General features: G+C 28.1%; 1 protein-coding gene and 1 pseudogene across 1 annotated transcript; one reads left to right on the top strand and one right to left on the bottom strand.

Annotated features, from left to right (window-relative positions):
• Window positions 1-1,402: 1,402 nt before the first annotated feature.
• LOC112687824 lies at window positions 1,403-4,294 on the bottom strand. The gene is made up of 3 exons (XM_025560774.1): window positions 3,423-4,294; window positions 2,942-3,002; window positions 1,403-1,705 (listed from the first exon to the last, which is right to left on the bottom strand). Exons 1-3 carry the CDS (start codon window positions 3,953-3,955, stop codon window positions 1,403-1,405), a joined length of 897 nt encoding a protein of 298 aa, XP_025416559.1. The 5' UTR covers window positions 3,956-4,294.
• Window positions 4,295-13,191: 8,897 nt separating this feature from the next.
• On the top strand, window positions 13,192-16,965 carry LOC112687825 (annotated as a pseudogene).
• The last annotated feature ends 4,476 nt before the right edge of the window (window positions 16,966-21,441 follow it).

The following is a 21,441-nucleotide window of genomic DNA, read 5'->3' as shown; positions in this document are numbered from 1 at the left end:
TACCTAAGAGATTCTGCGATTGATATCACTTGAAAAGAACACATATAGTAATTGTAATCCATTCTACACAATTAAATAACTATTCAAATAGATAATATTAAATGACTATACTTGAAATTAATTTACTAAATTTATTAGTGTTGACTTATAAATGAGGTAATTAAATATAATAAGGATATTTTTTTACAAATTAAGGTTATATTACTTGCATTTATAATGTATATCAATCTTGTGATATTTTAATTTATATTATAATCACTGTGGACAACGAAAAATATACAACAGAGCGTTAAACCACTTTGTTGTGTGGTATAACAAATTATACCTAAAATAATTTTTGTTTATTTACGTTTTAAAGGAGAGGTTTTTCGTCGACAATTTTTGTCTCCTTCCTCATCCTATGAATATTTCCAATCTTAGAATATTATCTGAGATGAAAAAAAAAATTAACCAATTTATATTATTGTTCATCAACATAAAATAGGCTATGTAAAAATCTTATGCCGCCCGAGGCCATCGCGCCCTCTAGTCCCCCTACCCCTAATACGTTACTGGGTTCAACTATGATAGTGTAACACGACCTTTAATATTACAATTATTGATCATTATTTAAAACAATGAGCATATTTATTTTTATGATACTTTTACATTTATAGACCGTCCAGTGAGAGAACCCAACTACTTCGCGTATGTGAAATTCCGCCACCACGGGGCAACCGGTGTTAACCGATAGTGGTCGTCAAGCGCGACGCTCGGGCTGGTAGTGGTGGGAAAGCCCAAAAATTGACGGGTTTTGATCGCCGCCCAGTTGCGTTCTCTCACTGGACGCAGTGTACACTCAATATTAAAATCATGATGATAAACTTTTTTAATTTTTGATATGTTTTCACATTCCAGTTATTAGCCGGCCAAATATATTATATATACATATATTTAATATACATTCTCGTTTTGAGTTTCCTTCTAAACTCTGTTTCAAAAGAGAACATACATATATATATTTAATTTAATTTATATTTTAACTCAATACCACAATAATTTATACATTGAACATAAATATATCTATATACAATTATGGATACAAATATACGTATAACTAGGGATGCCTAGTTTTCAAATTGTCCACATTACATTATTAATTACAATAAAACCTTATTACATTACCGGTGGCATATTTTCAAGGGAAGGGGGATCCTGGGCCTTAATTTAACAATATTACTATACATAAACATAGAATTATTTTTAATAACATTCATAAAAATTATGAAAAATAAATTAGAATTTATTTTAACAAAGTATACATAATATTTGTTGTACTAAATTTATAATAGTTAGTATCTGGGGAAGAAATCAAGACTATATCAAAAGGTTAAATATTCAAATCGTAATTTAGTAACTATGATTATTTCACCATAAATATTTTTTTCATGTACTGATTATATATTTTCTTATATTGTTTTTCGCTCAATTTATTTTTATTTTTCTTCGATTGTTTCAAATAATGTAAATACATATACTTATAATTTATACTACTCTCGAATCTCAACACTTCTTTGTCATTTTCTGGATTTATCAAAGTACTTACTACTCTTGGTATCGATTGAATTTGATTTACAACGCTATTAAAAACTGAAGGAACTATATCTTCTGAGTCTTCATCTAAATCTGAGTCTGTTTCTTTAACGAATGACAAACTGTTTTTTTTCTAAATACTTTCTAAACAAATAAATTAAAAGGATAATAAATTAATTTAGTAAATAATTAAATTGATAATTAAAAAACAATAAATATAATATGACTAGGTCAGAGTTAACTAATGAGCTAACCATTTAAAATTTTAATTTTAGTGTCCCAAAGATTCCTCGGGGGATAACGGGACAAAGATGCGAAAACCCGGACTGCCCCTTTTAAAACAGGACGTATGGTCATCTTAGTGTTATATGATTACGACTATGTATCTTATATCCATCCTACAAATCGATCTAATAATGCGATAATATTTCAGAAACTAATCTGAATTCGTTATAATGTCTACTTGAGATCGGACTCACACGACAACATTTTTATAACGATATAACTATATGACAGTAAACTGTCAACGTACGAACGATTATTTACATTTATGTCGTACACTTTTCTAATTTTCACATCATAAGTCTTGTAAAAATTCTTGTGCCGATCTGAACATGTCCAAAACAAGTGTCAACAGTGTGATTAATAGACTCTTTGCTGTTTTGAGGAATCAAAACAATGAGAGTTACAGTTTGGTGTTTGGTTTCTAGTATTTTTAAAATTATTTTATTTTTATAAGCTTTAAAATTAAAACATCAATTATGTCATCAAGGTTAAAAAAAATGGGATTTTATGGATATCCCCTCAAACTTCGAAAGATATAAAATTATTCTTATCTTTAGAATCCAAAACATTCAAAATATAAGGATAATTTGGTGAGGAATAAAACACTTCACTATATGCACCATAAAATTTCTTTTTTTGAAGCCATTAGCGTTCCCACTCACTTCTCACCTTTTTTGTTTTTTTACTCTAATTTTCTATAACAATTGGTTTATGCTTCGATACCATAGTTTATATTGATGAATACAAAATACAAAATATAAGACACCATAATTTTAGTAATTAAGTACAACTGCGCACTATAAAACTAGTTGTTCAGCTTAGTTTTTTAGCTTTAGTTGTTAGGCTGTCGTTTGTATTCAGAAATATTTTAATTTATCGTGTGAACAATCAAGATATTTCTGTTGCTACAATTCTATAAATGTCTGGATTATTTTAAATATGTTTGTGTGTCATTACATCAAGTGTAGCAACATTTATATCACTAGTGTTCGTGCCATATAATATATTATACATATTATGTCATACAATTTAAAATTTTCATAAAAAAACTGTCATCGTGTAAGTCCGGTTTAATATATGGTACAGTGAAATGATACGCATACGGTTGTACGAATATTGTTTCTAAAAATAGCTTGGGAGCTAAACTAAATTCGTCCCATTTATATTATATATAAATAATTTATTAAATAATACAAAAAATGAAAAAAAATAAAAAATATTATTATTTATTAAATAATTTTTTATTTATTATATTATCGATTAAAGTGATTAATGAATTTAATTGAATGTATGTTCCTAAAATGTAACGTAACATATGTTGCCGAGAAGCAACGAGTAAGGAAGCACCCAAGACACCAATTAATGAAAAAAAAACTCTTGATCATTGGTTAACCCATTAACACCGGAGCTTTTCTCGTATAAATTAATTTATTTTTCATAACATTTTCAGTATTTTGTATACTAAAAATAATATGACAAGAAATTTTGAATCCAAATAAAAAAAATCATATTTTATAGGTACTATAGGGGCATGCACAACAATCGGTAGTAATAATATGACTCACCTGGAATTCAGCACAAACTCGGAACAGGGTTGTTCGATACCGCAGTAACGCTTCGTTCTCTCTTCGTCCACGTCTCTATCATGATTGTCAACGGCTGTCACTGCCATAACGGTAACCGTGTGATCAATCAAGAGGTGCTTATACCGGGAGAACCACTCGAAGGTATCGGGCTCGAGCAGCGCGTTCAACCGCGCATCCGGCAGGCCCAGGGTGCGAGTGAAAAACGTCTTACATACTTTCACTTTCATTTTGTCGTCCAGCCAGAACTCCGTGGTCTCCTCGATGATGTTGTCTTCCACGTCCACCGTCCGCTGCTTCAGTTCAATGCACTTGCATAGGTACAAGTTGTGTGCGACCCGTGCTTCGACCACGTCGCGGAACTTGTCGTACGCCTCCCATCGTTCAGTCTCCGTCACGGTTGCCACGCAATCCAAATCGCAGTCTTCGTCGCAATCCGCGTCCAACATTCTATCGTACAACGCCACCAAGTCTACGTTGAACAACACCGGATCCGGAGCAGCTGTATATAACATATGATGGATACACACGTACTGGCAATGGCGTAATTCGAAAAAAATATCAGGGGTGGCAAAAGTTTCTCAGGATGCACCAACATTATAAAACAATGTTTTAATATAATCATATTATTATATTCTATTAATACAGTCAACTCGCGGTATAACGAAGTTCGATAAAACGAAAATCTCGATATAACGTATAAAACTGTCGGACCCTTGAAAACCTCGTGCTATAACGAAAAATCAAATGTATTTTGGTCCCCTCGATATAACGAAGATTTTTTGGCTAAAGTTCACGCAATGTAACAAATTTTTACAATTTTGGAGATTGATACAGCACATTTTACGAGTTTGTTTCGGCCATTCTTATGCGATAAGATAATGTTCATCTATCGTTTATATGATACACGTCTGTTAAATGTAAATTGTATTAAATATAAATAAAAATTTTGAATAAAGCTGATGACGAAGAGCCCCCCCGTAAGCTCGAATGAAGCAAAATTAGGTCTCCGTGCGGTCTTAAGTTTTTTACAAAGACATGATATTGACGACAGTGTATTTTGTAATATTCTAAATTTGAACAACACTATTAATCGCGTAAGCGCAAATGGATACACACAAAAAAAATCCTATTTTTTTAAAAAATAAATATGTATGTATGTAATAAACAAAAAATGTATGAATGTATCTAATAAAATATTTAATAATAATCTCATATTGTATGTAGGTATGTAATTATAAAAATCTAATAAAATTTAAATTTTCTTATAAATATCGTTTAAACAGATTTTGTTGATTTATGCTTTTGATATAATGAATTTCGATGTAACGAACTTTTTGATCGGTCCCTTGAAGTTCGTTAATTCGCGAGTTGACTGTATAAAGTACATCATAATTCTATATAATTCTTCTTATATATAAATACAAGTTATATATAAATTTACAACTATAATATACAACTATAAATTTAAATTTTTTATAATTAATATATAGCCACAAACAATACTGAAATTTAAATTTTAAATCACATAATCTTTTATAATTATAATATAACTACAACCGATATTATAGCTAATATCTTATAATTTATTTTTAAATTTAGAGTTCTGTCGTCGTATTATTCTCGATGTTATTATCATCTCAATTTTCTCATTCTCCAGCTTTTTTTATTTCTTAATTATTTAATTAAATAATTCCTTATTTTCATTTTTTACTATTTAGCAATAAACCATAAATATGGAATTTTCAGGGATTGCATAATAATACTTTTGCAACCCATACATTATATTTGGGGTCGCAAATGCGACCCCCCCAATTACGCCACTGCGTACTGGTGACAATCTATTTGCTTATATTATTGATGTTAAGTAATTTTTGCAATTCATTATTTATTTTAGTGTAATTCCAGTGGCGTATTCATAACTTTTGTATTAGGGGGAATCATTTGCAAACAAATCATTAATTTTATCATTATTTTTTTTTACGTTTCTTACGTCCTCACACTAATAACATTATTTTATAACATTTAAAAAAAAGTTCTAGGGGAGGATTTGAGCCCCACATCTACCCTTGTATATGCTACTGTGTAGCTCGATGGTAATTATTATTATACACGTCTACAACCCATATCCCACGCAACTTTTGCATTTTTTTAACTTTACTGATCCATTTTTTGGTCCTACGATTTTAAATTCGTCGATTATCTAACAAACAGTAATTCTCACTATTTTGACTATTTGGCGATATAGGTTTAAGTTAAATATATTTTAATGTAAGGGAAGTAAATTGATGCTCTTTTTAAACAAAAAAAAAACTTAAAGAAGGAAGATTTTTGGACCAATAAACAACGGAGAAATGGGGCAGATGAGAACAAGGTAAGTAACGAGTTGGAGAGAATCATCTTTGGAGGATTTTTAATAGAAACCTGAAATAGTTAGATGGAGGATCGAAATGAAGAGCACTAATGGAGAAGATTTAAAGGTTGGATGTGTAACGATTGTCTTGATTGACCTATAGACCTTAAAAGAAAAATTAGTTGTTTTTAAATTTTAATAATGTTAAAATATTTTCAGCCATTTCTACTTTTATATTACATTACAATTACAAAATGTTATTACGAATACATATTGAAGATATATTGAAATTTTGCATGTTATCGTTAAGCATTATTCTTTTATACGATATTTGGTTATGATGCTCAAACAATTATAATAAAAATCAACTCTGAAACTAATACTCTCAAAACCATTTATAGTGAAATTAGAGTTAATAGGTACTTATTCATTATTACTTATTTCTAGAGCCCGGATTTATATGCATTTAAAAAGTGTCAAATATGATGCAAATATGCAAAAAAAAAAATGGCGATATATATATATTTCAAATCATTTAAATCAATCTAAAACTTTTATGAAACTTAAAAACGATAGTACAAATAAAAAAAAATAAAAATAAATATTTTAAATCATTTGAAGTTACCTACTCTCAAAAAAACTAATAGAAAATTACACCTACAAATCTTTTAAAATACTATTTTTGAAACTTAATACCTATAAAGTCTATTTGTGCTCTATTCGAGGCGATTACAAAATTAACTGTAAATTAAAATAGTTAAATTATTAAAAAACCCAAAAAACCCATTAAATATACATTTTATATGCATTTATGAACAAATATGCAATAACCCTTGAAATATGCAAAATATGCAATATAAAATTAGGTATTAAATTCGGTGCGATATGAATCGTGAACATTTTAAACCTCTATAGACGTGCATACACTTAGTACAAACAAGGAAATACATTTAAATCCGGGCTCTACTTATTACCTATGTTAAATTTAAATAATCGTTCGTAAAAAAATGATTGAAAATTATTTATCACTCATAGACAATAAAAAATATATCCACATTGTTGTATATAGTCAATGTCCAATAGGAAGCAATAAAGTAAATGTATTAAAATTAATTAAAGCCTCACTTGTTAAATCAATTTTTTTTTTCCATAATACCACACAAAAAACCAAAAAATAAGAAGTTTTAATTCTGTACAAAATGTTATATTGTATAATCTTCCTAAATATACGTTTTATATCCATAGGCGTTATACAAAAGACTAACTAATATCTAGCTATGGTACTGGCCTATCTTACAAATCTTGTATATGTAGTCGTGTAGACCAGTGATTCCCAAAGTGTGTTCCGTGGGATAATCTCAAGAGTTTCGTAAGATATGCATGTGAATAGAGTAGTTGGTATATTGAAAGTAGTAGAGTAGGACACAAAAATCATGAGCTGTTTTTAAAACATTATTTGGAGTATTTGTTTTTCAATAAATAATTGAAAAATTGGGTAAATTTGAGTTTGAAACATTGAAGTTCAACAAAACTCAAACTATTGCCTAAGGATTCTGTTGTCGTAAAAGTCTGGGATACACTAGTGTAAACTATCAGAGAAACTCTATTGGTGTAGTCCATAGATTCAACTATTAAGTTTTATAATATATGATTTATGATTGTATTATAAGTTATAAACAAGGTGGTTATAAACACAGAAACCTATACTAAACGTTTAATATATTATATATCCGTGGTTATAAATTATATGTATACATTTTATATTAAGCTTATGTTTATTAATTTCAAGATTCGTTTGAATATTGTGATTAATTATTGCGATAATTATAATAAAATTTTCGGAAAAATAAAGTAAAAAAAAATCCTAGTTTTTGGAAAATAAATAATAGCATATAATAATAATTGAAATTATTATTATTTATTTATCTTAAGTTTCAACTATAATGGTTATAACCATAAACCTTATATTTATGAGTATTATACTCAGAGCCGTGTCAAACATTTTAGCGCCCCAGGGTAAAATTTTTTCTACAGGGCCACTGGGAACAGGTAATATATTGAGTGTAAATAAGGGCGCGCCCCTTACTTTTAAAAAACTACGGCGTCCGGGGGCAATTGCTCCCTTTGACCCCCCCCTTAACACGGCCCTGATTATACTACTCATTATACTATGAGTATAAGGTCTATGTTTATAACTTATCAGCTATTAATTATAATAATACTGCGTTTTTAGAATATAAATTTATTTTGTTTACATAATGTTCTTAATTTATAGAACTAAAAAAGTTATATTACTCGCTGCCGAATCAAGCACAGAGATTATTTGCGAATAATTATGAACCAATGACTGTAAGATCATTGAAGCATAAGTAAGAAGATAACTTCATAAAAGATGTACAAAAAACCAATAATATATAAAATAAATAAACACAGGATTCATTGGCGCTACTAGGTCTGAATTGTAAGAGGAGTTGAAACCCCACAAATAAGTTTAGTCAATATAAGCATGGAGGCTTCTCCCCTATTCCCCCACAGCCCCATTCATCACAAAATAATTACTTCAGATAAAAACAAGCATAACATTTTACTATACACTAAATTATTAATAAATTATATAATATTGTACATAAAATATGACATACCTAGATTACAATTTACAGATTAAGATCTAACATTTTATTCTTATTGTTAGCTAAGAAATGTTCTAAGACGGTGTCACTGTTTAAGATATGGGTTAAATTTCTTTATATTCTATGCTATGATAATGTTAAATTTGAAAAATATTGTTGAACGTAGCCAACTGTTCTCATACCACACAGCAGAGAATGCTCTTTCACATGTTCACATAGGCGGCACTTAGGGAGGGTCATAAGAGGGAAGTTGCCTCCCAAACATTTTTTTGGGGTGGCAAATGTATACTTTTGCCACCCCCTCCCAAAAAAAAGTTAACGAAAAAATCAAGCGAATTATTGTTTTATTATTAATTTTTAAATTTTACTTGCCTTCCAATAGGCACATTTCTTATAGAAGGTAAAGGGTGGAATAAAAGCTTCTGAGAGGCAGTGATTGAAAAATGTATGTGGGGGCTGAAGCCCCCCCCCCCTTGAATCATCCCCAAGTGCCGCCTATGCATGTTTAACAAGTTATATAAGTTTATAAAGGTGTTAGGTTAGGTTAGGTTAGATGATACAATTTCAGCCATTTCCAAAGGTATCAACATTTGATTATCGGTAGATTGATTTTAAGGGGCCTTGCTATAGCATTTATTTAAGGAGCAACATTTAGGCAATTTCTAATCACATCGTCGCCACCCGAGGTCTGTGTTAGTTGTAAATGATTATTAGTGTATGTGTGGTGTCAATGCGTATACCACTTCTTTCCGCACCATAATCCAGGTAGTCGTTCATTGCAATCGTTATCGCAGTATGGTAATATTTGATAAATTGTAGTTATCAAAAATTAGGAATCCACGTTTTGATGTACAACAGTAATTAAAAAAAAAAATAACAGCAAATAGTTTGCAGTGCAATGTAATTCGTACTATTATTTCTAATATTTTGGTTCATGGTAGTCTCTTATTCCCTTTATGAAACCTTTGTGTTTTTTTTCTTTTCGATAAAGGAGTTTTAGTTTTAATTTTATATTTGGAATTCATTTTTTTCTAATTACAATAACTAAATAGTCTTTACAGAAACAAACAGGGCTGGAAATGGACCGGAACGCAGTTCCGGTACACGAAAAAAGTTTTTTAGCGTTCCGGTTCGTAAAAAAAATAACGACCGTTCCAGTACAAACAAATTTTTAGTGTACTTACCATATTTTGGTAAAATTTAAACATTTTGCAGGATTGTTCATTACAAAATATTTAATAAACGTCAAACGACCGTCATGCATAAGTACATTTATTGCTTATCTATACGATAATCGTCGTGGGCCGATAGTGTATTTTAGCTTTATTTACACCAGTGGTTCTCAAACTGTGTTACGCGTACTTCTTTGGGGTACTCGAGATTTTTTAAGGGGTACGAGTCTGGCCAACAAACCTTCACATTTAAATTACTTATGTGGAAAAGGTTATTCAAGTTTAAAAGTAAATATAGAAACAAGTTAAATATTGAAGATGGTTTAAGATCGTACTAAACTAAATTAGAACCCAATATTGATCTACTGTGCTAACAAAAACAAGTTAACCCTTCTCACTAATTTGTTTTGAAAGTAAGCTATTTTTTGTTTTTAACATCTTTTGTGTATTATGTTTTAATGAAATAAATATGTAATTTTATAAAATTTTAAATTTTTTTATATTTATTTTAATTTTTCTAACTTAGAAGGGGTACCCAAAAAAGTTAATTGATAAAAAGGGGTACAGTGTTTATAAAATTTTGAAGATCCCTGATTTACACAATACGTATGTGAATTTGAAAAGTTAAAAATAAAGCATTATACCGGGTTCACACTATTGAAATTTCTTGTATGCTTTTTCCCGCATGCATATTTTTACTCGTGCAAGAACAAAATTGAACAAATTTAAACGTTTATAATACGTAACGCAAGCTCTTGCATGCTCAAACTTGCATGAAATTTAACACGTCAGACAGAAATGGAATGCAATTAGGTAATTTTAGGCCAGTTTATTCCCGAACACGTATAGTGAACCACGTGATCAATGTGATTTCTTAATTCAAAACAAACTGATTTGCCAACACTATTTCTTCTACTAATCCATTGTCGAACCTATAATCATTTTTTTTAAAAGCTTCTTGTTTCTTTTCTAAGATTTCTTTACGAAGCATATCGCAAACAATAAGTACTCCTATTTTGTTTGGTCCATTTAACAGTCTCGTTATAAATTTAAAAAAACAACACTTCTACACACATCAGATCACTTTTGAAACTAAACAATATTTAAATACATACAAGACTAAAAATATACAAGCATAAGTATATGTGATTAGAGCTCTTAAAACATGTGTCACGGAATTCACGTGTACACGTGAAATACGTGTTAATCCAAATATATGTCCATTTTTATAATGATGAATTTGTAATTTTACGTTATGTATTTAAAGTTTTAATAAAATATTATTAGTACAGTATTAAGTTAAGGTTATACGTTCTTATTTTGGATTTTACACATGACACGTGAATTCACATGTATTAAGAGGTCTTATGTCTATATATGAACATGTACTTGCGTATTACTATGCATATTCTTGCATGATATATATTGCAAGCAAAACTACAGGCCAAGATATATGAAAATTTTATTTTTTTAATCGATTATCGTTTGATAATACAGACTTAAAAACATTGCATTATTAGTCGTTTTAATCGATATAAAGTTATATTTTGCATATTTGTAACTATTGGTGATTTAGTTTGTTAGTTGTTTATAGTCATAGAAGAACATTTAGTTGATTTATATGACGTATCAAATCACTTTCTGAAGCATAATACTGGTTGAACATTGATATCGAATTCGAACGAATTAAATTTTTTTATTCATTCGCATTTTGATTTTAGAGTTTTCAGATTTTGTTTTAGGAAAGTAATTCAGTATCTGTTCAGTACAACGATCACAATGATGAAGAATGTGTCAATGTTGTCTGGCCAACTTAGTTCAAGAGATGCTAAAAATAATGGCAATAGTTACGATATTGTATTTCCAGCTTTGCCAGTATCGAAGACATCAAATAAAATTGGGACTGTACCATTTAAAAAACAGAATAATGTTAAATCTTCAACGGTGAACGAAGTAATTTATCATGCCATTTTAATAGTAATTAATAAGTATTAGAACGATCAGTCCGATATTGACTTGTAACACGGTCGTATGTCAGTGCGATTATAATTTGACCGTTCCGTTACCGCAATTTTAGTTAAGTTACTTTATTAGTTTATTTAAGTTAAGTTAGTTAGTTCAGTTCACGGTATTATATTTATGCGACTTCACTTTCAAGATGGACAACATACCATCTCCGCTTACTACCAAACCCAAATGGTCGCTGCTATCATTGTCTAATTCTCCTATCCATACGGGGAAAAGAACTAAACCATTAGTTTCGTCTAATCGTTTCGCTGTCTTTTCAAGCGAAGTGGACAAAGAAATCAAACTCGACACCTCTTGTGACGTTCATAATATAACCAAAGAATGTATTGTTTACTATTAATATAAAAACATCAGTCACTAAATATATCAGATGCCCTATTGGAATTAGATTCCCGCAAAAGAATTAAGAATGTCATTCAAAATGGCCATACGCTTCCGCTGTTCTTTGTTGCAATTAATCCAAATACAAATGATAAAAAAATTCTTAATGAGTCATCAATGTTGCACACAAAAGTTTAAGTTGAATTACCCAATAAGACTTAGTGATTCACCTCAGTGTCTGAAATGACATAGCTACGGTCACAATGTTAACTATTACCATCACCATACCGGAAATAATGGTAACCCTTCATCCTTCACACTGTGTTAAACGCAAAGGAAATCACTTTTGAAACAGTTACATCAAAGTGAAAGACAGTTTAACCAAGTGCGTATTTTGCGCGGATGATCATATTTCCAACTATAAAGGTTGTCCTAAACATAAATTACTTCTTAAACGTCACAAAACAACCCACTTGTAATCATCAAAATAAAAATATTGTACTCACGTCTCCTCTTATCAAACCTCTTTCCAAAGTTTCTTGTGCCCCCATCACTAGTTCTAATAATATCCTATTACCTAATAGTCCTATGGACGATATACCGTTTTCCAATTAATCTCAGGTTTTCTGGCATTAATAAATCTAATATTTTCCCTTTTTTTTATATTATTATAGCTCTTCTACGCAATCAACTTACTTCCAAGCCCAAATTATTTTCTACCTTATTCATTTAAATGATCACGTCTTTAACCACTTGATATGTTATCCGTTACTTGTAAATTTTAATTGGTCAATCAAAATTAACTCTTATTTTATAATTATCTCAAATTATTATATTTTACTAATATTATTTTATGATAATGATTAAAATGCATACTTAGTTATCTTACATGATATAATTGTTGAGCTATAAAACTTTGTATTTAAAGGTAAATAAAAAATAAAAAATAACATAAAAATTATAGAATGATAATTTTCATATTAAAGAACATCATTATTATGATTTTAAATAACATTTTTCTGTATGAATAGTAATAGTTTAGAAAGTTTTTGTTGATTTATATCTAGAATATAAATAAAATATTATCTTGATTTTTATTTTGTAAAATTTGTAGATAATTTCAATACCTGCCCAAGACAGAAATTGGGACAGGAATAGTCAATTAGAGCATGAAAAATTTAAGAAAGCATATATAAAAATTGGGAAAGAGTATAATGTAGGAATAGAGATTTGTATTTCAAAAAACCATGGATCTGACTTTACTAATCAGCGGCAATAGAGTTAATGTTGAACGAGCAAAACAAAAGATTATCATAATCGATCAAACTCAAGTAAATAAGTTTTAATTAAGTTGGAATTAATAAGATAAACTGATAAAAATAATATTTATTATATATATATATATATATATATATATATATATATTATATTGTTGTGTACAAATTATGAATAATTTATTATTATTATTATTATTATTTAATATTATAATATATAAATGAGCATAATAATTTAAAATGTTTGATGAATCATTTGTTATTTTATAGTTTTATTACGGATAAATAAATAAAAAATATTTTTTTTTAGCAATTTTAACTAAAACATTAAAATTTCAGATTAAAACTACTACTATACCGTTTCCAAAAGAACATCGAAGTACGTTATTGGGCAAACAAGGACTTAATCTTAAAAATATTGAAAAACGTACAGGAGCACGTGTTCAAATACCATGCATGAAAAATTCAGCTGACATAATTTATATAACTGGAACAAAGGATTCCACGAAAAAAGTAGTTCAAGTATGTATCAAAAATATGTTTTAATGAATTGGAATTTAAGTTTAACACATTAAAGTAAATTAATTTTCGAAAAGAATGGCTAGAATGAACAGGTTGGAGAAAAATTGACAAAATAGATAATGCCTATTTTTAAAGTGGTTATTTGTGACCGTACTAGTTTATTTATTTTATTAATTAAATTAAAATTAAATCTTTTAATAAATATTTGAAAATTTCACGATTTCTAAATTAAAATACCGATAATTTTTATTATACTTTTATAGTAAAAAATAAATTAATGAGGATTTTAATATTGAATTTTGATATAACAATATACAAATTCAATGAACTTTTAATTTTAATATTACTTATAGGTTTAAAAGTTTTTAAAAGATTTCTGATATGTTTTTTTTAAAAAAAAATTTACAAGTATTATGTATTAACGAAATCGGGTATTTTAATAAATTTCCATTAAATAGTTTCTTTCGTAATTTTTTTAATAATTAAAATTTTTGTTAGGAATTGGAGGAAATTATAATTAAGTTGAAAAGTAAAATTGAAAAAGAAATAACAATTGATCAACGTCACCACGGAGCGATAATTGGATTCAATGGTGAAAAAGTTCGAGAACTTCAGAAAATATTTAATGTCAAAATTATATTCCCAAGTCCAGGTAATTAATAGTATTAATAGTATTAATATGTTTCTATTTTTTGTATTTTGAGAGTTTATAAATAATATTTGGTTCGATATTTTAGTTGAGGCTAGAAATAATTTAGTTAAAATACAAGGTTTGAACGATGATGTAAATAAAGCATTTAAATCATTAGCTGAATTGGCCGAAGTATTGAATGAAATCAACTATGTGTTGGAAATTCCTATTTTTAAACAATTCCACAAACTTAGTGCTGGAAAGAGAGCAATATATATTAAAAAGGTAATTATTATTTATTAACTTTTGTGGTTCGACCTTTAGAAATATTTTTATTTATATAATTTAATATTATAGATTAGAAAAGAGACTGATACGAGAATTTTTTTACCACGTGAAGGAGACAATAAGGATGTTATTAAAGTCATGGGAAATAAAAGAAAAGTTTTAATCGCTTATGATATGATTAAAGAAATACAAAATGAAATTGTTGGTTTTTTATAAAGATTATTTATTGCTCAATTTTATTTTTGATTTATCAATCATGTATTTTTAGGGAGACATAATAACAAAGGAAATGGTGTTGGGAAATGTTAAAGTTAGAAATGTCATTGTAAATCTTGGGAATAAATTCATTCAATCTATAAAAGATGATTGTGGGGATAATGTGACATTGAATTTACCAACTGTTAAAGGAGATAATGTAAGAATGTACTTATTTATTAAACTTATAAATTAAAATGACAATTTAACCAATTTTATAAATTATTATATGCGTGATATACGCTTAGACATCGATTCGAACCTGGCCTCTGGCAGTTTCTCTCTTTGAGCAGGAAACGATTGTCTCAAGAGATGAAACTGCTTCTCCTCCCCTAATACAATAAGTACATGTTCAAGAAAATTTCCCAAATGCTAAAATCTATTAAAAAAAATAGTAAACCGTTATTTTAAAGCTAAACTTTTATTCATAGACTATAGTTATCAAAGGACCTGAAGATGATGTTAAAAATGTTACTACACAAATTCAGACAATGGTTGATGAAGTTCATAAATATGTGTTTGATTTGAAAGTAAATCCGAAGTTTCACAAATATTTAATTGGAACAAATGGAGTCAATGTTAAAAAAGGTATATTGTTAAAATAATTTAATATAAGGGTACAATGTGTTCATTTATGGTTTAATACTTGGATTCCAGATCAGACATTTAACGAATACAAGAATAATTTTCCCGCCTGAAACTAATTCCACTAATGAAAATATAACTATTGTTGGTAAAAAAGAGAATGTTAATATAGTAAAAGCAAAATTTGAAGTTATGATAACCAATATTAGTAAAGTCATCGAAGAACATGTAGAAATCAATGAAAAGAATCATGGCACTTTAGTTGTCAAACAAAAAGAATGTATACACAAATTGGAAAATGAATGGGGCGATGTTAAAATTGAATTTCCTAATATTGGTGCTGGAGATAGAGTTGTGATCAGTGATAGTAAAGCAGATGTTGCTCTTTCTGAACAAAGACTTTCAGACCATGCTAAAGTTTTGGTATGTATAATTCAATACAAATGCACGTGTATTAAACTAACCTGTCTATTTTTTTATTGAAATTGTATTGAGGTTATATTTACATAATTTCTCATAGTTTTCTTTACAATAATGAACTATTGATGTATAAGTCATATAAAATGAAACAATTTAAGATAAAAAATTAAAATAATCATCGATGTACCTAAATACAACTAAATAAGTTAACCATATAATCATTAACAATTTTGATTTAGGAAAATACTATTCGAGCTGTAGTAAATGTTGATCCAAAGTATCATAATTACTTTGTTGCAAGACGTGGTGAAATTATCAATCGAATTATTAATGATTGCAATGGAGTGTCTATAACATTTCCGAAAATAGCTTCTAGTAATAGTGCTGTCATCATAAAAGGTGACAAAATAAATGTTGAAGAGGCGAAACGTAAGATTGAAGAAATTGTTAAAGACTTGGTTAGTATTTACTATACAAATATTTTTATACATAGTTATTGGAATTATTGAAATCATAAAATAAACCTATGACTAACAGTTATTACATAAAAAAATAATTGAACACTTATTACCTTTTAATTTATTTAAATAATAGATATACCAGAATCATAATACAATAATAATAATTATAATTTCGTAATACATTAAAATGTTATAGAAAAATATAATTGAAGTGACTATGAACGTTCCTCCAAAATATCATGATCATTTTGTTGCCCACCACGCTGAAGTAATAAATCAGATAAGTGGGAAACATAATGGAGTTACTATTAAATTTCCACAAGTTAATTCCAATTCTAGTCAAGTTTTGATTAAAGGCCACAAGGATTATGTTGAAAAAGTTAAAAATGAAATCGATAATATTATTATTGACTTGGTAAGTTGTATACCAACACTTATTGTTTTATCGTTAAATTATTAATCAATAATCATGTTACACAGCGGCGTAGCAGTGGTGCAGTAGGTGCGACACATCGAGGCCTTCGTGATTTGGGGCCCTCATTTAAAAAGAAAACTGATATGAACAAAAATAGAAGCTTGCGTTAACTACAACCAATTGTTTGTTTTAATTTTTGGTAGAAATAAATAATGAAAATACTATTTTTTTTTCAAAATTTCATCAACGTTTTTTATTGTTAGATTAGTCAAAGTAATTAAAGTAATAAATTGAAATGTAATTATAATGAAATAAAATATATTAAATACGATAAATTTAATATAAAAATTACTATATTAACAAACTTATTGTTAATTGCTAATTAGGTTTTTTTAGTATTTCGGGTGTGGCCCCCACCATTTTAAAATCCTGGCCACGCTACTGAAAGATAATATTCTTTATTACATACAATGAACTTAACTATAGTTATAAATATTTTTATTCCATATTAATCGATGTAAAAAAAAATAGAGGAGGGTTATTAAAGAGTTCTAATAGTGTTTTTAAATGACTTAATACATTGGGAATTTGTTAATCAAATTTACCTGCTGTTATACTTCTATTATATTTGGTTTATCTGTAAAAATAATCTCAGCCAAGAATGATTGTTATAATTTCAATATTCTACAAAATATGACGTGTTCCTATAATTCATTTTACGAAATCATAGATTATATTTAGTAATAGGTAATAATAATTTGTAAAAATATTTATAAATACAACTACATTATGTTGCTAAAGCAAAATCTTCAAATATTGTTATTAAACGACGTCAGTTAACCAAAGTATTTGTGTTTTATAATTTATGATAGGTTCTGTATGTTTTAATTTTAAACTAAAATATTAAAAATGTTTATTTCGTGAAAAATACAGTATTTGTTTTTTTTTCCTCTTAATTATATTTAACTTTTATGTCTTCTCATTTATTTAAATTTTACTTATTGAAGAAATAGTAAGAATAGTAATCAGCAAGTATTTAATATTTTTTTTTGCCGACCGAAAATTTGGTGGATCTATGATAAGAGGACTTCCGCCAGGTTTCATCATTCTCGATGATAAATTCATTGAGTAGTTTATCAATTTAGAATAGTAATCTATGGATTAAAGTTAAGTAATAATATTATTTTACCCGTTCACCGTCAAGCAACATACGATAACGGGTTAAGATATTGGGTTACGGCTAGATAGAACGGTCAGGGATTTTTTACATTTTATTGTGTATGACCTTCCGGTATTATTAGAGAATGTACCATTGGAAGAACAAGAATCAATGTAGTTTATGTTAGAAGTGTACCTCCTCATCATACAAATGCAGTCCGACAACAATTATATTATCTTTTCCCTGACAGACTTATAGGTAGAGGAGTTGGAAACAATGTTCAATATAGCCCAGATATAACATGGCCACCACGCAGTCCTGATTTTAACCCATGTAACTTTTTCTTATGGGGTTTTATGAACGAAAAAGTTTATGCCAAAAAAAGTAAATAATAGAGATGAACATTTGATGAGAATTAATAATGTAGCTGATATCATTGGTCAAATGAATTGCAAAAAACTTGGAGTTCATCACATCGTCGTGTAGAAAAGTGCATATAAGTTAACGGGGGTCACATTGAACAACTTTTGTAAATAAAAATTGATTTTAAAATTAAAATGTATTTAATTATGATGTTTTTACAATGTTAAAGCTGTTTTAATTACTTATATGTGTTAACTGACAACAAACTACTATCACCACTGTTTATCTTGAAGTGTTCTCATACGAATCGATGTGTCACATGACTTTTTTTTTAGTTGGCGACTCGAGCGTGAAAAACACGCGACAAGCCAAAAAACCGTGTGACGTCTCGATTCGTATGAGAATTTTGCAAAAAATACACACTTTAGAACAAACACTTTAGGTTTATTTTTAGATTTATGGTAATATCCTAAAAATAAATTGAATAAACCAAGATTTTAGAGATTGAAAAAAAATTGAAAAAACTCTTTGGGAATACACAGCGGGTACGTGTATACTAGTGTCCTCATTCATTTCAGAAACACTCTGTATATTTAAATCAAAGTAAAAAAATCATGTTAAATAATCGTTATTTGAGATATGCCATTTAGTTTTATATAAGTATGGGTTTGAATTTCTGTAAGAAATTTACTAAAAATATGAACATGAACGTATCTAATTATACTACAGTGTATAGCAAGATTCATTTAACGGGGGTGTTTTAAAATTGAATAGACTTATAGTAAGTGAAGGTTCTTTCCCCCCACGTATTACATTTATAAATACCATATATTTGTATAAATTATTATATTAATGAAAATTATTTCACATATACTTATGTTTATTTTAATTATACCGTAAGTAAGTTTGCAATTTGGTGAAATACCATGAAATACAATCGATGGGGAGTGTTCCAACACCCATATCACTACCCTCCCCCCCCTAAATACGCCACTGGTGTATAGCTTCATTATCTTGACGCAGCACGGTAGTAGTACGGAGGGCTCTCGCACGCACTCGCACGCTCATATCAGAGCGTAATATTGTGATCGTGAAAAAATGATTATTTTTCACTCTAACATATGATTCTAATTCAAACAATACGTCGCAACGATTATCTCGATTTGCATTCTGAAAAAAATATTTTTAGCACAACAGGCACATTAAAAAAATTGTATTTAGTTAATTAAATATTTAAGTTTGAAATTCTGTATTTTTTTTTGAATTTTCAAAAATATTTATTGCAATTCAAATTACAAAAATTAAAAATATTACTCAATCGTTCCCTTGTACATATTTTGGAGAATCCGTATATTTTTTTAAAATTAAAATCGTGATAATTGTCGACACGTAGCGTTGGAATTAGGAAAAATAGTTTTTGTTAAAAAAAAAAACGTGGTGGTGAGGCCCCTTAAGATTTTGTGCAACCATTTCTCCTTTTAAAATTTTGCTTAAATTATAATTAAATCTAAAATAATCAAAATGTTTTAAGGACCTTATATACATTTAGAGGGTTTAATTCTACCCTAAGTCCCCTCACCGTGCATCAATTACAGGACTGGTAAATTATTTGGCATTAAATCCCAAGTAATAGTTTAAATCCCGAATAGTTGGTATTTTATTTTTTATCTAATCAGTCTCATGATTATCATTCTGGAAGAAATGGTATATGTAACGAACAGAACCATAAACTAAGGCCACAGATATCTATATTATACTAGATAACGAACTACTGATGTTTTCTATTGAGAAAAGTGAAGTCCGGGGACGCAAGATTATCATACGTCCGCCATGTTTTCGGTTGGCAAAACATTACTTTACACTAAATTATTAAATTAAACATTTTTCATTACGTTTAATCAAAATTAAATTTCATTACAGAATTGAGAATATTAATTTAAAATTACACTATTGATTATTTATATAATATATATTGATTATATTATACTCGTAACCAATGAGTATACAATTTTTTATGATTACTGCCAAGAGTATATGAGTATTAATATTAATAACAAATAAATTAAAAAACTAAGCCTTTTTTAAACGTACTTCTTTTATGGCGATTGACAAGTATTTATAAATATTATTTATTGTTATAAGACACAATTTTTAATATTTAATTCATATTTCAAATAACAATACATTGTTATATCCTAATACGAGCTATAGCCTAATAGTTTTAGGAAAAATCGTTTTAAACTTAAATGAGAGGGTATATAAACTATTACAACCTAACAGATCATAGTATTCCATCGGTTAATGTGTTAAAATAAATTTTTGTAAATAAAAAACATTTAAATTTAAATAATATTTTTTGGCGCCCTACTGTGATGGGAGCAATGATGAGACAGATAATCTATGTCTAATATTACTTGTCTTATTCTATTCACGTTTGTTAATAATTATCATTCTTACAAATTATGTTTTTTATAATTATTGCCCATTATATATATTAATACTAATAAAATAAAAAAATTAATTATTATTTCTTTTTCTTTTTATTAGAGTAAACAGCCGAAATTTAGGAGCCGATTAAAAGTAAAATAAACTTACTATTGACAATTACTTATCTACTTACTCCCAGGAATAACGGTACGTCGTTTTTATTTTGAATAACAACTTTAATTATAACAAAATTGATTAAATTTATGTTTTTAAGCTTTGCCTTAATTTTTTTATATTTAATCCATTAACTTATTAAACTTAAAACAATTAAGTATTCTCCGTTGTGTAAATAATATTTTTCCATTACATAAATCAATTTTTCTCCTTTCTATATTTAGTTAAATTATTAATATTCTAAATTTATAAATTAAATTTCAATTTATTTGAAATGGTATTTGTTTTTTATTGTTAAATATATTTTTGTGTTTTAACTGCATGAGTAATCTCTAGACCTCTTTACATTTTTTCTTTTGTTATTAAAGTATTCATTTTTATTAACAATTTAAATATAATGTTTTTAATACATTTATTTATATTTTTTCAGTACATAATAATGTTTAAAATTATGACATAATTTATATATTCCCCGGCCGCGTATTTCCAAACCGGCTAGAGCGGAGGTTCCCAACTTTTTTTT

This window comes from Sipha flava, unplaced genomic scaffold (genome assembly GCF_003268045.1).
Source record: "Sipha flava isolate LNK unplaced genomic scaffold, YSA_version1 36729_pilon_pilon, whole genome shotgun sequence".
Taxonomy (NCBI): Eukaryota; Metazoa; Arthropoda; class Insecta; order Hemiptera; family Aphididae; genus Sipha; species Sipha flava.
This window is presented reverse-complemented; position numbering and strand designations above follow the sequence as displayed.